This window comes from Embiotoca jacksoni, unplaced genomic scaffold (genome assembly GCF_022577435.1).
Source record: "Embiotoca jacksoni isolate LCO1_2020_lvr unplaced genomic scaffold, fEmbJac1.0.p SCAF_12, whole genome shotgun sequence".
Classification (NCBI taxonomy): domain Eukaryota; kingdom Metazoa; phylum Chordata; class Actinopteri; family Embiotocidae; genus Embiotoca; species Embiotoca jacksoni.
The window spans coordinates 11,537,970-11,557,397 of record NW_027185252.1 but is presented as its reverse complement, the minus strand read 5'-3'; the positions used below and the strand labels follow the sequence as shown (position 1 = coordinate 11,557,397).

The following is a 19,428-nucleotide window of genomic DNA, read 5'->3' as shown; positions in this document are numbered from 1 at the left end:
TTGTGGTTATTTTTTCTCGTGGCACATATTTAAATATTATGGAAATGAAACAGGGCGGTGAGGCTTTTCCTTCCTTGAGAGCAAAATCCTTTATATACGTTCTTTCTTTGCTCTTCTGTGCTGCATTTCTTATGCATGATTCTGTTTCAATGTTATACCATCAAGTGGTCTGCTGCTGTAGGAATGAGTGTTATCATCTTAACTGTATATCTAACAGACGTTTTCATCTTCCATGTATATAAAAGTCTATGTGATGACTGTTACTTTCAGGGTGATGATCATGTGCTATTTGCTCAGCACCAGGACTCTCTTGTTGTTACAGTTCAGTTAAATCCATGATGTAGAAATTGAAGACGGATGGAGGTTGAAAATTGATTTAATCTGGTTCCTGTTTTCTTTCTTCGACTTTGTTTTCAGTATATATCTGAGAGCTTAAAACCTCTTTCATGCCATGCCGAAACCTGTAATCTATAAAGTACTGTTTTTCACATCTGTTTCTTTCTTCGAAAGAGAATAGTCTCTTTCTTTTGTGTGTAAGTTTCCCTAGTTCACAAACATTGTGTGACATTTGCAGTGTTTGATTTGTATTTAACATTTAGTGTGACATTTGTAATGTTTGATTTTTATTGGATATTTTTTGACATTCATCTTCTGCTTGGTCTCCAAAATACTCATGTGTAAAATATATTGTTCTCAGGAGATGCTTACAAACTAGCGCAGAGACATCCCTTTTCCTGTCAGGGCAAATATGTTTGCCTAATCTACACAAACGTAGACACGTTGTCCCTTTACAGACTTTAATCTGATGTAGAGTTGTTTCTGTGTGCTAAAGCCAGGTAATTATGTTGAATTACCATTTTGTTTCACTTCATTATTCCACTCAATTTAAATCACTGAACAAATCAGACTTGTGTGCTATAATTTTTCAGGTCTGGAACCAGGTAAATTTTATAATGTTTTATAGAAAAAGCCACCAGTTGATTTGGTTGACAGATGCCAAACTAACAGAGAATCCTGAAAATTCCTCACCCTAAACAGAAATGCTCAAAATAGCTAGTCCTACTACTTACAGAAAACTAGGAGGTCATTTGGACAGTGTTGACTGCAGCAAAGGCCAATCGTCCACTCTTCCTGATATACAAACTGCAACCACTATTTAATATATGACTGGATATCTTTCCAAAACTGTTTTCAGTATTACGTTTAATCAAGTACATGTGTATCCCAGAGGTTTACTGGTACCTGTTAATGTGGATTGTGAGATTCAGTCAATTCAGTATTTCTAGAATGGCCTATGTTTTGTCACTACTGAAATTTACTCCTATCTGTGTTGATTGATGACTAAAGATGCACAGTCAAAAGTCCTCGCAATGTTGCAAACCGGTATTATGCCAAAGTACACCATCAGTCCACTAGAGGATACCATGTCAGTGTCACATTTTGCCTCACTTGGCATTGAAAAGTAAGGTGCCTTCAGATTAGGCAACAAAAAACACGTGATTAGGTTTAGAAAAAGACCAAAGTATGGGTTAAAATAAGTAATTTATGGAAGTAACATTATGTCTGATAGGCAAGTTAAATGCATTACATTATGTACGCAACTTACTTTAAAAACAAATTAAAATCCTTGTTGACATTTGCTTTGTCATGGACTCTAGTCCAAACACTAGTCTTTCCATTGTAGGTACCGTGTTTGTTCCATCTACCACCTCCGACCTCCTTCCTGCATGGACTTCGTTACATGACCTGCTTCTTTTACCTTGACTGTGTGGGTTTTTCACACCTAGGTGAGGCAAAATGTGACCCTGACATGGTATCCTCTGGTTGATTGATGGGTGTGATACCAGGCTGAATGCTTTTAAAAGGGAAAACCAATTTGTGAATCCTCCCCTGTGATGCGGATCCGCTCAAAACTTTAGTTGGTTCTTCCTCGGCTAATGTTACACCCTTCCACCAAGTTTCATGAAAATCAGGTGGACAGTTTTCCCAGAATCCTCCTGACAAACAAACAAACCAAAAAAAACAACCACAACGAAAATCCGCTTGTCGTAGGTAAAAGTAAAGCTAATTAACTTTAAAAGTAATTTTGATTATTTTGATTATTTTTATACCACATGTGCATGTAAAAGAGAAAAAAGTTAATGCTTATGTTTCTGCTTCACAAATCAGTGCTAGCTTGGATCTACACTTCAAATAGCTTTTAATATTTCTCTGACATCTTACAAAAAGTATATTTTTCAGTACTATTGTCAACATTTTTCTCAACTTACGTACCATCTTGAACTTTAAAGTTTCTACTGACCTGCATTACATTGATTCTTTAAAGCAGAAAACCCCCTGAAGGCCACTTCTTTAAAGTGACCTTCCGCAGCTGGTTTTCGTCAAGATAAACCACAGCTGCTGAGTTTCCTTGAAAGTATAAAATTTAAAAGGTCAGTCAGGTTTAAGTGATTGATGCAGTTATCACTGACTGAAAAAGAGACATTTTGAAGAGTCCCATTATTTCCCTGAAAACAGACAAATCCTGACTTACATTTGTTATGGTCATCATGACAACAGTTTGTCAAACTTATTTTGTGATGTAAAGAATTGTTAAATTATTATTGCTTCTGTTGCATATTAGTTAAAAATGTTTCTACTTACAGTAAACATACTTTATGTGCTATGGTATCAACATTTCTTACTAATTTAGTGCGTCTGCAAAATGCTGTTTTCATTATTTCCGAGCTCTGCTGCATTAAAGAACAGATTTACATTCATCTGAAAATAATTTAAAGCCCAACAAACCAGCAAAACCATGAAATTATGTCAAATGAATGAACAATTATTTGGATACAAATATAACTGCAACAGAAGTTTGCAGAAACAATGATTTGGTTCAATGTAAAAAGCCAAATAAAAGTTTTATACTTCAAAATTCATGCAATGCTGCTGCGCTTTGCTTTTCTGTAAGAGGAGCATGAATAAGTAATTAAAGGTAATACAGCAAAAACGATTTTAAAATATAGGGGGTGGCAACTGATAGAGATCAACCTTGAAGTCTGCAACAAAAAAGGCTTTTTCAAGGCTGATCATATGAGTCGCCTACCTCCCCTGAGAGAGGTAAAGGTCTCTCATCACAGAGCAGTTTAGTGTAGTGAGATGGTTGAATGTGAGGACTTCATTAAGTCCCTCTATTGTTAACATCTGGGCTCAGAATGGCTCTTTCTCTGGTAAATGTTGCCCTGGCTTAACAAGGGATTTTATTACACCATGCAGTTGACATTGGCAGCAGTGGCACGTCTGGCAATGGAAACCTCTCAACAGTTAATGTCACAGGAGATCAATCAAACAGGCTGTTTCGATGAAGACTTCAATTCTTAGTGGAGCGGGGAGGTGAATGTGCATCTAATCTTGTTGAATCAAGATAAAAGATCAACAGAAAGACGTTTTGACAATACTGTGTTGAATTCTTCCAATCAGGACTCAGCCTTTTAATAAATCCTTTGGAGCTAGGTTGCATTTGTTTAAACTCGTCTTTCCTTATTGCATCTCTTTCTGGGCTGCACCTGTAGATATTCCCTTTTAGAGATGTATATTATTGTAAAAACATAATGTCAAAATCGTCCACAAGTCTCAGTCCAAACTAATCTCGCATATCGCTCCATTTGCCACTTTGCTTCACACCATTTCCTCTCTTTGTCTCCACCCCTATTTCTCTCTGTTATGATCCCCCTCCCTGCCAGAGATGTGGTTGGCATGGCAACCGGTGAATCATCCTGCAACCGTCTGCAGCCATCCTCTAATTTAATCTCCTCATGCAGCGAGGCCCTCCAGGCCTGCATTAGTGTTACAGATCTGACTCATCAATTTGCTCTGTCATTCATCTGTGCAGGTTGTTCTCGGAGGACGCTGAGGTGCAGCCGGCTGAACAGCAGCCATTCAGATGGGTAACGTACCCACCTCAGTGAAGCACTGCCTGAGCTATGAGCAACTCATCGAGGACTATCCATGGCTGAAACGCTGGCTGCAGGAGGAAAAGGTGGGCGTCGTTTTCCTTGTTTCTAATCTGCTGCACATGCTCTGCCACATGACTCCCTCATGACAGAGAGGCAGCACAGCAGCAGCCACTGGTGACAGCGCTGGTGCTGCTTATGTAATCGTCATCTTCCCTTCAAATTCTGCTCCAATTTTACATATTAAGAAAAAAGATTTATGGGATTTTCTCTAAATGATAATGCTAATATATTTTCACTTGTGAATGACCGCATGCAGCAAAAAAATCAGGATAGATGCTCCTCTGTGTTGTGTAACAGTGTTCGAATGGATGAGAACAACTTGAGAAGAAATCTCCTCTATTACAGAGGCCAAATAGGCTGTGCATTACACTCAAGTTAACTGATCGCATATTCAGATGACTAGATCAGATAGGTGAATGAAATTAACTAAGGAGCATCAACATTATGAAGCTTTTCAGCTCATCCTGATGGACTTTTAGCTTGCACCTTTCCTGAGTTTGAATATGAGTTTTGTTGGGTGTCCTTTTCAATGAACAGCAGCAATACCACAGAAAATACTGCATTAAATGAAAGTTCACAGTAAGTAGCATGGTTGAATTTTGTGGAGTAAGTTTTAAGTACTTTATAATTTGTTGGACAAATTTGCAGTATGACCACATCATAAATAATATGGAATAAAAAGACAGTATTTCACTTTAAAGTGTAGTGAATTATAAGTATACATTAGCATAAAATATAACTAGTATAAGTATCTCAATATACAGTATTTATTAAGTACAATTAGCTATTACGTTCGACCACTGCTCAGCTGTTACTCTAAACTAGGTTAGTTAACTGCTAAGCACAAAAGGTAACTGAGTTAACATGGTGAAGACATCTTAATGTAGCAACCTAAAGAAAGATATTTCTCTCAGGAATTTGTGAGGATGAAACAAAGGAACTGTGACTAATTGACAGAAAACTGACTCCAAACGTACGCTAACATCTGCTGGTTATAATAAAGGACCCGTTGGCGAACAGGTTAGCCGTGAGCTATAAGAGATTGTTAAACTATTTTGTTTTAATTTAGCTTGTTTTGTGTGTGTGCGCTCCCCCAAATTTCATGAGACAGATTATGGTCAGATAGGTGGTCTTTTTTAAAATATCACTGTCACCCAATTAAAGACATTAGCTGTGTAAATTCTATAATCTTTCATCCCAGTTGAGGTTTTACATTAAAATTCAACAAGAGTTTGTTTTTAAAATTATGAGGCTCCGACCAGAAAAATACCCTGATCCTCTTAATATCCCCTGTGGTTTATGTGGAGTTACCCTAACTTCTCTATGACACATCTCCCGAGTTTGCATCCTAATGGCATGACAAGCTCATGTTTTGGTTCTCAGGTTTCATCTGGCTTTGAGGTAGAGAGTTATTCATGTTAGAAATAACATGTCCTGGAGCATCCCACACCAAAAGGATGGCTGACATTTCAGTGTTGAGTGTTCTGTCCAGCAATATTTCTCTCTTGATACTCTTTTCTGTTTCTCTTTGATATTTTTCCAGACTATTACGGGACACGAGTATCCACAGTTTGTCAAAATCGTTGAAGTTGGGCCAAGAGACGGGCTTCAAAATGAAAAGGTACACTCTCATGTCTCGAATCTTATATGTATTCATAGGAACCCTTGTTTTCTATTTCTATTCATGATCCTCCCTGGAAACTCCCATTTTTTTTTTTTTTTTATACATATAACAATTCATAACATATGGGTTGTGTGCTATAATTGCCGGGAGCATATGTTTTATATTTTCTTTGAAATTGAATAGGAGAGATGACACAGCTTCTGGCTGAGTTTACTCTGCTTAGCATGTCACAGCTTTAGCATTTCCTAATTGCACACCAGTCGTTTTACAGATTGCACTTGATGTAGAAATAATTCTAACACCACGTTATTTTGATAAATATGTGTATTTTAAAGGATCTTGAAATATTCAGCAAGTGCAAGATTCAGCAGGTCAAACATAGATATCAAAATGAATGGCGAGCAGCATAGTGGGGGAAAATAAAAGCTATATATCTGCTTGTTACACCTCCTATCTAGAGTGGAATCAAAACCAGAAAGAACTGTTTGAGTTTCATTGTTCCCCAGGAAATTGTTCCGACAGGGGTAAAAATCCAGCTGATAGACATGCTCTCAGGAACGGGCCTGTCTGTGATCGAGGCCACCAGCTTTGTGTCTTCAAAGTGGGTACCGCAGGTAATAACTCTTCTTTGTGCACTGCAAAAGAGTGCTGAGTGATTTATTAGGCGCTCTTTCTTGCCTGCGTAAGTACTGAGGAAAATCTGCTCCTCTTGCATCCTTGTTGGGGTCACAGACAGAATTGGAAAAAAAATATTGAATTCTTTATATAGTTGCATTCTGAAAAATAAATCAAATGTGAACAAGTTTTGTTTATAACGAGAAGTGTAAAGTGAAAATAATTCAGTCCCTCATGAATTATCTGCCTACAAACATGTAAAAATATTCATGCATGTATTTCCAGGAACATATTGAAAAGATTTCTTTTTCTACATCATATATTTTCTCCCTTCATTTAGATGGCAGACCACACTGATGTACTCAGAGGAATACAGAGAGCACCTCATGTTCGGTACCCTGTTTTGACACCTAACATGCAAGGCTTTCAGGATGCTGTAAGATTTCATTTTCACTGCAGCATAACAACAATTATATAATTCACCATATTTACTCATGCTTGTCAGTTTGAGTTAATTGTTGGTGCTGCATTCTTCTAAGCCAAATAATTCCTATACTTACGTAAGTGTGACTCTGACACTGTCTTCAAAACAGTTTTACAAGTTCATTTACTCTGTGGTTTTAAGGTCGCAGCTGGTGCTACTGAAGTGGCGGTGTTTGGGTCAGCGTCTGAAACCTTCAGTAAAAAAAATATTAACTGCTCCATTGATGAAAGTATGCTGAGGTTTGAGGAAGTCATTAACGCTGCCAAAGAGCGACAAATTCCAGTCCGTGGGTAAGTATTCTGGATATTGATTGTCACTTACAATGACTGAAAAGGCACATCAAACTTTTTACTCACTTTCTAAGTTCATGCTGATTATCACTTCTTTTCTCTGAAGGGACACAAACCAGTTGAACGTACTGCAGTTTCTATATAGGACAAAACACAACTCAGTAATGATACCTTTGCAGGAAAGTTCCAGATGTTCACCAGGTTATATCTGTGCATCAGTAAACCACAAGTCCAGATGGACATTAAAGCAAACCAAACAGGGAAAGTTACTGAATATAGTTGGCCTTTTATCATACATGGAAAAGCAGACCACAGCAACTGCAATGCATATGAAACTCTTTGTCCAGAAAAAGACATCAGAACAACAGCAAGTTCCTGGAAACATTGGCACTTTTCCGATACCATATATGGTTAATAAACAAATGGAATAGAGACTCTAATCACTGATCTGTTGACCAAATCTCGTCTAAATGTTTGTATTCCTTTGAGATATCAGCTGACAAAGTGATGAACAGTCAAATTAACAAGACCAAAAAACTGAGTACTAAAATGATGGAAGGAAGTTCTCCATTACAGTACATTTCTGCCAGCCCAAAGAAATTGTTTAGCTTTTTGTCAGTTGTGAAAAATAATTTAAAAATTCCTAAACTTTGTCCTCTTTCAGGTATGTTTCTTGTGCACTCGGGTGTCCCCATGAGGGACAGATTGATCCTTCCAAAGTTGCCGAGGTAAGATAATAATTTACATTCGTATTTTAGAATAATATGAAATACATTTATGAGATAATGCTCATTTAATTAAACTAGGCTCTTATCTCAGCACAATGTGTAATTGTCCCAGGAGATATGGAGGTTTTTTTTATGATTAATAAACTTTAACCTGAATTAAAAAAAAGCTTTTAATGAATATGTTTGAACTCAAAACTTCGTTCCCTTGTTTGTCAGTTCATTATCATGTATGAATGTGAATCACAGGGTTCCTCATATTTCTTTTACAACCACAGATTAAATCAATCAAAGAAGATTTGTCAGATTTTATTACTGAACAAAACTTGTTATGATACATCTTTGATAAGCATTAACAATTCTACTGCAGCATGATTTTCTTTTAACGAGACCATTTTTCCATATTTCACTGTTGTCTAGGTGGCAAAGAGATTGTACGAAATGGGCTGTTATGAGATTTCCTTGGGGGACACCATTGGCATTGGTACTCCAGGCTCCATGTTTAAGATGCTGCAGAAGGTGATGAAGGAGGTGCCAGTCAGTGCCCTAGCAGTTCACTGCCATGACACATGTGGGCAAGCACTGCCCAACATCCTTACTGCACTTCAGGTAAGCGCTCCGAATGTATGGTATGATGTGTAAACTCAAAAGTACTACTACTGCTCACCATAAGGATTATTATCACTATGATTATTAATCCTAAAACTTGAAGAAGTAGTTGTGTGTCTTGTGTTAGAAAAGGCTCTTGATGACTTAGTTAAGACTTTCGAGAAACAAGATAAAATGACTAGTGTTCAGTGGAAGACTCAAACGCAGAATGCAGTTACTGTAGGTAATGGAGAGAAGGCAGTTTTCTTAGTCATATAACAAAAATCAGGTTGGCAACGGTACACAGGTACAATAATCTAGCCAAAGAATAAAATTAGTTCATCCTTGTGAGCAAGTGAACATTTGTGCCAAATTGAAAGGAATTCCATCTTTTTTCTTGAAATCTGTTCCACAAGACTGGAATGATCCCATGGACGGACACTAAACTTGAAAACATAATGCCTCCAGTTACGGCTGTTGATGTCACAGAGAAATACAAAATAATTGTGGAGCCATCTGTGGGTCACAATAAGAAGAGACTATGGACATCCTATCCTTTAGCACTTCCACTTTGTCATGTTGTGTGATGAGATGAGCTCCTGTTGACCAATGTTACTGGCACATTGTGGAAGAAGTCACTCAATGGGAGAGAAGGAACAGGAAATCACGAACTATTGTCTGTACGTCTTTCTAATCAAGCTACTTTTGTACCAGTACTATGTAGTCTGAGCCTGGCGTTACAAAAAACACTAACCTTTAAAAGAAACACTAAAAATGAAACAAGCTCTGCCTGAAATCATCAAAAAGGGGAACGGATTGCTCCAGACGTTGGGTGGAGGAACCTGTGAAAACACAGAGGAAAGAGCTTGAAAATTCTCAAAACCTCACAGGAGTCGAACAGTTATCTTTGAAAGTCAGAGACATCTCTGCTGATTTGTTGGAGTCATGGGGGGGGGGTCTCTGAAAAGGGAGAGCGATTGAAAAATTCTGAAGTCTGAAGAAAAGGAAGACATGACTATGTATAACTCTGGGAGGACAGGCGTGAGTCTCACCTCTCTTATGAGAAGAAAACATCCTGATCATTGTGGGAGGGATGTGAAAGTTGCCAACAGTTTGTCTGGCAGAGGTCTGTAGAGGAAGCCCATATACCTCAGTTGGAAGTGTAGATTCTCCTTTGGACCAGCACAAGACAGAAAAGCATCATCCGCTTGCTCCTCATATCCTCTTATGTTAAATTGTTTGACAGCTTTACTCTCTGCTTTCCCAGTGGTTTGGCGAGGATCTGGAGTACCTTTGCTTTCACATGCTCATCCTTCTTCTTATGATGAATACTGTATGAATATTTTTGTGGAGAGCTACAGGCCAATCATGGATAAATGCCCAGCCTGTGCATAAATCAATGTAGTTACTCATGATGACATGAAGAGGAGCAACCAGATGTGGAAGCAGCATTGAGGTGGTGATTCTTGTTCCAGGATATATTTCAACTTTCTCAGATAACTGCCAACATTGAGGAGATCGCATGTCTTTTTCAAGGTCTTCAATCATTATTCCTGCTGGGAATAATCATAAGTGAACCTGCTTCCAATCAATCTTTTTTGACACGTTTTGAGGAACGTTCAAAGTGTTTATTTTCCTCTGCAGTTTGGCAAAAGATGTAAAGAGTCTTGTCAGTATTTTAATTAGGGCTGATGGACGTTTATTTTGGCCATTTAATGTTTTTTTTGTTTTTTTATGTCAAATTCAAAATATAATCCTGTCTAATCTCAGAAATACATTTGACCCTCTACTTTTAAACAAATATTGCCATTTTCATTGTGGAACTGAAGAATGTTTCCTTTTCCAAAAGTTTATAAAATTCCCTGTAAGTCTGAATCTTTAATGACAATTTGGCACTTTATGACATTATGAATGTGTCCTCTGTTGTGTATATGTTACAATGGGACACACAGAAAACCAGGAACCATCAGTCAACGAGGAAGAGGGGCATTAAGAAACATGATCTAAGCCTCCCCACAAAGCAAGATGATTCACAAACTGCCCACTGGAAAGAAATCCCAGAATCTTAATGAACATAAGATATTTCCAACGGGCCCTCCCATCCCAGGATACACATGTATTGTAGTGAAGAAGAAAACAAACATAATGGACTTTTACAGTAATACACTCTGTTTCTGAACAGCTCACAAAAATGTACCTGGGCTGTAAAACTGTGTGGAAGAGCTGTCTTTGGGGGTGTTTATCATCACTTTGCCCGTAGCAAGTGTAAACCTGACATATATCCAGACATAAAACAGAGGTAACGCAGATATGGCTGTATCAGTTCTCCGCAGCACATTGTCACCACAGAGGAGGAAGCTCATTGGGGGCTGGGTGGGTCAACAGATGTGAGGGGGTCAGCACAAAGGCTCACCTATTCAGTGTCTATTGGACAAAGCGAGTGGGAGCGAGGTGGATAGAAGGGCCCTGGGGGGCTCCTAACTCGTCTGTCGCTTGGCTGTTGAACTCTCTGACAATGCTGTGCTTAAAGACCGGTGGAAAATGATCCTTTCATTTGCTCGATGCCGAGCATGTGATGAATGGCGCTGCAGCTGCAGACCCAGCTCTAAAAACTTCGGTAGCGCGTTATTTTACAGGACTGTAAATAAATGCTGTGCAGAAGATGATTGTGCTTTGGGTCTTTTAGTTTGCAGAAGTTACTGCGTAGTTGCTGCGTTAATGTCAATAATTTACAGTGCTCTTGTCCAGAATAACAAAGAGCCAGAAACATGTAATCAACAAGAGTTACACACCCACCATAGACAAAGCACCTTAATGATGATACATTCATTTCTTCATATAGCTAGCTCATTTATTCGCTCTAGTAATTACAGATCAACTCTCATATTAACAGCTTTCTTTTGATAATCTGTCTTGAAGAAAAGCTCAGCAATGTCTAAAGTAGCAGATATTTTCAAAGTTAGCTCTGTTTTTGGATGGCAGAGTGAAAAAGTGCAGAGCGGCAGTAGAATTCCTCCGTGGATGATATTTTGGATGATTCATCACAGCTGCCCCATGGCCACAGAAAATAATTGCAGCCGGGGATATTTAGCTTACCATTTGCTCACCCATAAACAAGAAGGAAATGAAAGATTTTATCATAGTTTTTCATTACTGTGTGCCAGAACTCCACACCACCAACTGGGAGAGAAATGAATTCCCCCAGTGCTGTCAGCCCTGAGTCACCTCTTTTGTTCCTGATAAAGACATTCCTCAGTCTTTGTACCTTTTCTTTTTTTCAGGAGGTCTGGGGGGGCTTTGTTACAGACCTACTCTGGCAGGTCTCACAATGACAATGTATGTACTTAGATTTCACAGGCTTGGCAGGGAAAATTATTTATTCTTACCTGCAATTTTGGTGTATTGTGTACTACTGCAGCTGGGGAATACAGTATAATCTGTTTGGGCGCACACTTGAGCTCTCCGCTAACAAAAACATTCATATACACTGTTTTCTTTTGTCTCCTTCCATGAGGCAGCGTTCAAACATGACCGGCTGTGCGGGTCAGTTACTTTGTTTTACTAACACTCAGTCATGTCATTGTATTGACTGGTGTGTTGATAACTTTAGTACAACTTTATATTGACCTCATTGGCGGATGTTGATATGATGAGGGTATAATTACATTTATAACAGCTTCATTTTATGATCATCATTATCTTCATTGTCACCACTGTCCCTCACGGTGATGTGCAACATTTCAGCAAAAACCCAACAGAATCAAAGTCAATAATAAATGAAGATACATGCTGCAGATGAAATTAGCAATTACACGATCAAATTCTATGAAACTAAAAAATATTGATGATAAAAATCTCTTTTAAGATGGTCTGATATGTTTAAAAACATTTTAGAAAAGCATATAAAACATTTTTATAGTAAAAAAACAGAAAAGGTGAACACTTGAGAAATTATTGTAAATAAAATAATTGCTGTTGTTAAGCCCTTTGGTTCTTTCTATTTCAGCCCCATTCCTAAATTGATTTTAAAGATGATTTTATTACAACTCAGATTTGGTTAATAACTTGTTCTCATGAACAGGTGCATTTGGCACACTGTGGCTATTTATTGTGACTATTTATTTTTCTGTATCTATTGGCACCTTTGACCAAATTAATTCCATTTTTGGAGAATAAAGTTACACATGCTTTGATTTGATAGTATTCTCTCCTTTTAACTGACTACAGGACTTCACCCTGAGCATAAAGAATATAAAATGGACTCATTTTAAAACAGCAGGATTTTATGTTAGGATTATATTTTTTTTTTATTGTTGTTGGAACTGCATTTGTGAAAGTCATCTGGAGAGTGAATGTCTTGACTATGTTGTTCAGACTATTTATGCCTCAAGAAATCATGAAGCAAAAATGTCATTTATTTATTCTTTATATGTTTGTTTGGTATATCTCCAAGCTGTCCTTCAGTGTCTGCGGTTTGTTTTCTCATTGCAGGCTCATTTATGTGTTCCTGGAGCAGGTTATATATGTGTCAGCAGCAGATCTGTGACAGTTTCTTTCAGCCTTCCAGTTTATGTAGTTTTTAAGCATCGGCGCTTCATATCCTTCTCTGAATACACACTCTCTCTGTCTCCGCAGTTATAAAACCTAAATGGGAGCATGTCCATCCTCAGCCTCGTCCACTCAGAGTGTAGAATGTCAACAAGCTTATCCCGAATCATGCAAGTCTGAAAATGTAGTGTCTTTACGAAGGAATGCATTGTTTTTATACAGCCACAGCTCACTGAATGTGGCTTTTTAACACTGAGCACACATCTGGTTTCTCGGCAGTGTGAATCTAACTGAGTTTTGGCAAGCTCGAGCTGCTGCCCACCAATTCCTGCGTGATTAGTGTCCAGAGGTGCGGGGCACGCTGCTGAAGGGATTGTTTTGTTCCTCTCAGAAACAGTACGCTGAAGACATGTGGCCTTATGGGGTAGTCGCTGAAAGTGAGAGGATTGGCATGGCAGATTACAACTCTGTGTTTATACTACAAAAAAAGTCTGCCTTGTACAATATCCTACTCTGGCTTTGACCAAGGTCTGGAAATCTCATGCACTGCACAAAACGGAGTAGATCTCCTCCTCCCTCTACCCACCTTCTCCTCTTCCCTGCCAACACAAACAGCAATTACGGCTGGCTCAGACAGCCCCTTGAAAGAAGTAGGCTCTTGTCTGGAGGAAAAGCAACCAATTAGCAGCATTGTTCCGAAAAAAGCAATAGAGATTCTTTTAATTTAACGTGCTCTGTCCCGCTCCATGGGGGGGAAGTCCTTCACGACCTGATGCCACTGAGAGGATCAGTGTGTTAATTTTGTCTCACTGTTGGATCCTCAGACATCTGGTTCTGCCACAGAAGCTGGAAAACATCTTTAATATTCTCATGACAATCCCAAGCACATGTGGAAAACATCCCAAGACTTTAGTCTGTAATAACTCTGATAACTGAGGGCCAAGCTTCATCATTTTTTTGGTGTGAAAACAAAGGTTGTTCTCATTTTTAGGTTACAGGTATACAAACATGGCACGTACTGCAGTTGTCTCTTTGATTGTGACGTGCATTAAGAGAAAGTGTAAAATAACAATCAATAAACAAACAAAAGCAGTGAGCTAAAATTTCCTAAGCAGCGTTCTTAAACTGTTTTGTAAGCTGTCCAACAAAAGCAGTGGATTGAGAAGAACAACAGAAAATGCATCATTAATTTTCTTATGGAGGCCAGGCACTTGCTTTTGAAGGCAGTAAAGAAATAAAAAGCAGAACATTTTCCCACAAATTTTAACAGTGATGCTGATCGTAAGCAGCCAGTGAGCCAAACATGTATCAAAGTGAACAAACTTGAACTTTTTCTCGTGTGTGCACAAAACCAATAACAGCAGACCAGTTTAACCAAAGAGGTCAGTGAAATAATTTATGGTATTCATTTTTCTGTAGCAACTGCAAATTTGTGTATTAATATTAAAATTATAAATGTGGTGGCACATGGTGAGAGGACACTATCCAGCCGAGGAAGAACTGTCTTCTCGGTGTGGCGGGAAAGTGAATCCCCACGGTCAAAGGCAGAGCAGGGCTGTACAAACATGAGTAACCAGGAGAATCTGAAACATATGCAATGTTGTGTTCAGCATTTATAATGTTCCTCTCATATGAACAAGGCCATAATTATGTGGTGCTGGTGGTTTACGCTGACAAAGAGGATGACTAAGCCATGCTGTGGGACATTCTGTGCCCACTCATCTTCAAGACTCGGCTGTAAAACACGACCGCAGGCCTGGCAAGGTGCGCTGCACCAGGCAGGAAGATCCAGCAGAACAAGGATCTTTGTTCCTGGATTTTACCTGAGGTGAAGTCTGCATGGAGGTGCTGAATGTCTCTGTTGTTTGTCCTTGCAGATGGGGGTCTGTGTGGTGGATTCTGCAGTAGCTGGCCTGGGAGGTTGCCCCTTCGCACAGGGTTCATCTGGTAACGTTTCAACAGAGGATGTACTTTACATGCTCCATGGCATAGGCATTGAAACGGTAAGTATGTCTTCACAGTACATTAGAACAGAGCTGCTATATTTTATGTGTCTGTAATCCCAACGAAACCAAACTCATACAAGCTTTCAGAGCTCATTTACATAAACAGATCGCTCTGCAAACATACTGCTCGGTAAATGTTTATTTTATAATATCAGTGGTTTTACACAACTTGTGCAAGACCATGGTGTTCCATGTGCCTTCACAGGAACAATTTATTTAACAATCCCTACCCCTGCTGGTGGAATATTTTCACTGCAGTTTAGTTTTATGTCACCTGTTGTGGACATCCATTCAAATTCATGAACATTCAACCTTTAGATTCACAGATTTCATTTGTCCTATTATTAATACAAATGCAAAATGACCTCATAGATATTGCATTTGAACTACTGCAATGTTTTTTGCAGGGTGTGAACCTTGTCAAAGTTGTAGAGGCTGGCCACTTCATCTGCAATGCTTTATGTCGCAAGACAAACTCCAAGGTGGCCCAGGCAAGAGGCAGGACACTATGTTTCTCTGCAAAGGAATAGGTTTAAATATTTGACTCTGCTTCCTCTAAAGTGCTTCCCCTGTTGTTGCTGCCTTCAGATCTGTTGCCTTTGCTTCTGTATTCGAAATACATTGTTCCTTGTATCTGCTCCTATCTTATCCAAATCATCTTGAGAATTATGAGAGGATTTCACCTCTGTCATTTTTCATTTCCTACTTTCAGTTCATTTCCATGGTTTAAGGGAGAATTACACCTTATTTAAAACTGAAATATATTTCCCATTAATGTGGGTATTGTGGCTGTATTGGTCAGGATAATTTTGCACTCTTTAACATCACCTTAGAGATTCAAAGAGTCATACAAAACTGGGTGTGAGCAGCATTTTCGGACCGACTACCATAAGCTCCCTGGACCTTTTCAAAAAAGTTGAGTTTTACATAAACCAACCATGTTAAATGTTTGTTTCCTATCTGACTGAAAGTAAACAGAAATTATCCACTTTTAACGCCCATTTTGCTTGAATTCTCAGAATCTCCGTCCATGTCAGTTTGACAGCTGCATAGTAGCCACATTACAGTCAACACCAGGTTGAAATAAACCAGAAACTCCTTTAATCTGACTCCAAGGACATTAATGATGAACACATTTTTCATGTTCAGTTTACTTTTTGCTTTGTGTGATTTGGCATTATATAAGCAAGAACAGGTCCGAGATATAGATAACTAACTATTAAGTATTAAGAATTCATTTGTGATAAAGGTGTAGGTTGACGACTCGAGGAATTATGAACACATTCTGGTCTTTGTAAATGTTGAACTCTCAAATTCTATTTTAAAAACCTGCTTGCAGTTATTTGGCTTTGACAAATAAACCAGGTAAAGGTCAATCACTTTTATCTCTTTGCGTAGCTCAGGGGCCTTAAAGGATAATACAAACGAATAAGAGTTAAGACTGCTTCGGCTTCTTGCTGAACTCAATTTATTATCACCACAGGTGTACCTATCTCCTTAGGCATTTTACCTTTCTGAAAAACGTTTCTGCTTTTCATTACGCAGATGTGAAATAAATAGTAATTGAAAGAAAGCCACCTCTGAACTATAACAAAATGAACTTTTTAAAAACAGGCTATGAGGAGTTTTTGCCATCAGCTTTGCCAAAGATCACTGACGAAGTGCTCCTTGATTGTTTTTTGTATTGTATTTTTGTATTTTACCATGACATAAGCTACTGTGAGTATAAAGTGAAATGTTGTTTAGTTGTTTTATGTCTCTCCTGTCTGTTTACACCCTACTGTGCTACCTGTAAAACATATTAAAACAGAAACCTTTACAACGGAATCTGAGACTGAATTTTATTTAGATTCTTTCCTAAAGCAGTTTAGCAAATAGTCCGTATTGTGCTTTAAAAAAAAAAGAAAAATATTCATCAGGTAATGATTTTCTCATAATCTGCAGGATAAAGATGATCTAGATAAAGAAAATGAAGAGAGAAAAAAAGGAAAAAAAACAAAATCTGTTGTGGATGTGTCTTTGGTCCTCTGTAAACAGGGTACCTGTGGTTTTCTATTCAGATGTCATTAATTACAATCACCCTACATCCCAGTTGACCAAAACTAAACTAAATAGGATGCCAGCAGATGCAAACTGGGAAAGATCTCCACTCAACCCTAATAAATAGATGTGGCAGGAAATTACTATATTTGCATAAGTGTATTGAAGGGTGGTAATGAGCTTCCACCAGTTGTCCATCTTCATCCCCAATGCAGACCTGTGATTATGCATTTATGTGCAGTCTCATTCAGATACATTTTCTCTCATTTGATACAAATCTGTTTGAAATCTGGAAAGCACATCGCAACAATCTAAAAATAAAGAAGTGTGTGAGTGAAATTTTGAAAGATAAAATAAGAAAAATAAAACAGAATGAATCATTTGAGAGATGAAACATAGATGTAATGCAGGTTAAATTTTATATGAGAACATGCATTTTTATTTCTGCCAGTTGCTGCTACTGTATAACGCAATAGTGATTCAATGTGGCGTCATTTAATCAAAGCTGGTTTCTTTTTTCTTGTTTTTTCTTTTCTTTTTTTTGTTCATGCACTTTTATCTGATTCATGTTTTAGCAGCTGAGGAATAGCATTTTGAGACAATATTCCTCCCATTGGGTTTTAACTCAGACTCGGCTGGAAACAACAAACATGTTCTTATAAACATTACTGGAGACGTGTTTATCCGTCAGCTAAATCGGATGAAAGAGGATTTTCGTAAATCAGCTGAGTTAATATTGATGGTCTGTGCGAAGGCTCACTGAAAATGCCCTATAGCATTTAATTTGCACTTCCATTATGAAAAATATAAAGCTGAATTTGACCTATGCCTGTTATCATACTGATTTTCAGACGATATAATGTTTACCAAATTAGCTAGAATATAAGCATGCCAACTTCAACTTCTGATACATTACATGTAAATTGTGAGCAAAACGGCCAAAATGAACCTGTTGGTTGTGTTTGGAAATTTTGAAAAACTTTGGTCTGATTATTGCAAAACAACCCCATATCACATCAATGTGTTATTAACTCATCAGTCCACTACAGGATATTATGTCAGTGTCAGGTTTTGCTTCATCAAAGTGTGAAAAGTAAGGTGCCCTAAAGACACCAAAAACGCCATGGTTAGGTTCAGGAAAAGATCATGGGTTGGGTTAAATGTGACAAAGGTGAAATTTAGTCGGAGTTAGACACAGAAACAGCTGAGTTAGGGAAAAGAAAAAAAACATAGTTTGGGTTTATAAAAGTAATTTACATAAGTTGCTTAATGTTTGTTACTTAACATACATTAAGCACAGTATGTAAGTAATTACACTACTTTAAAAAAAAAAAAACAAGTTGACTTTTGCTTTCTCAGCGACTGAAACGCCGGTTTCTCGTTTGAGGACTTCATCACTCTTTGTACTTTGTCGCATTACCTCCTTCTTCAAACTGGGTCGAGCTGGTAATATATGCATGCGCTTTCCATGTCTAGGCGAAGAAAAACATGAAACTAACACGGTATCCTGTACTGGACTGACGAGTGTAGCTCACATTTTAACGAGGAGTGCATAAATTTACCAAACTTGGTGCCAGTTCATCCAATAGATGTTTACATATTTGCAAGGGTGAAAATTTTGCCCCACTGATGGTGCTATATAAAAAGACAGGGGAACATTAGATATTAAGAGTGAACTTAAGTGGTGTACCAACTTAGCCATCATTAAAGCCACTACACAAATAGGAGTCACGAGACATGAGCTACTTTTATATTTTTGCCTTGCAGCCAAAAAGCCAAGTAAGAAAAATGTGCACACAATTTCCCTCATGCTGCCAACAGCAACCATCATACAAAACTAAGTGATGAAGGATCATGGTGGGAGTGAAGGTCACTTACAGGTTTCCATTAGTCCTGAAGGCACATAGACAACCCATTTATTCAGCTTGGTCTATAGATGATAATGAAACCTTTCAGAATATCATTCTGTTGGAGGAAAATACCAACCAACAAAGATCTCACAACCTCTGAAACCCTCCCAAATAAACGAAAGCACTCAGGGACTGTGAGAGTGATGTTCTCAGACCATGGGTCTGACCCAAAGAGAGATGGTGGAAAAAATACAAAAACAGTACAAGACAGAGCCAAATTACAATGAGAGATGTAGGAACCAGAAAAAGAGGGCAAGCAGAATTTAAGGGGAAAGATGAATGGGCTCCTTTTGCTTTGGAGAATAATGGTTTCTTGATTACTTAAGTAGAATAGAAAAAAAAAAAAAATATGGACGAAAAAGAGGGTATCCAGCGTAAAACAAACCCCCACCGAACCCCCTTCACCTCCCATCCAACTCTTCCTCCTCCAATATTTATGTCCTCCTCTCTGATTATCAGCAGGAATGTCCGGGCTTCCAACCAACGGGGGTCTCTCTAGAGTGTGTTTGCATGTAGTTGTGTGTTTAGTTAAAGTAACGATCCCACTGATGTGTGGGTTTCTTCTACTTCTCACTGTCGAAGCATATTGGTGAGGTGAAA

The 19,428-nt window shown here is 38.3% G+C and overlaps 1 protein-coding gene across 1 annotated transcript; it reads left to right on the top strand.

Moving 5' to 3' along the window:
- Window positions 1–3,783: 3,783 nt before the first annotated feature.
- hmgcll1 (3-hydroxymethyl-3-methylglutaryl-CoA lyase like 1) lies at window positions 3,784–16,705 on the top strand. Its single transcript, XM_069144824.1, has 9 exons — window positions 3,784–4,021; window positions 5,542–5,619; window positions 6,129–6,236; window positions 6,578–6,673; window positions 6,863–7,011; window positions 7,676–7,739; window positions 8,157–8,345; window positions 14,750–14,875; window positions 15,286–16,705. Exons 1-9 carry the CDS (start codon window positions 3,926–3,928, stop codon window positions 15,406–15,408), a joined length of 1,029 nt encoding a protein of 342 aa, XP_069000925.1. The 5' UTR covers window positions 3,784–3,925; the 3' UTR covers window positions 15,409–16,705.
- The last annotated feature ends 2,723 nt before the right edge of the window (window positions 16,706–19,428 follow it).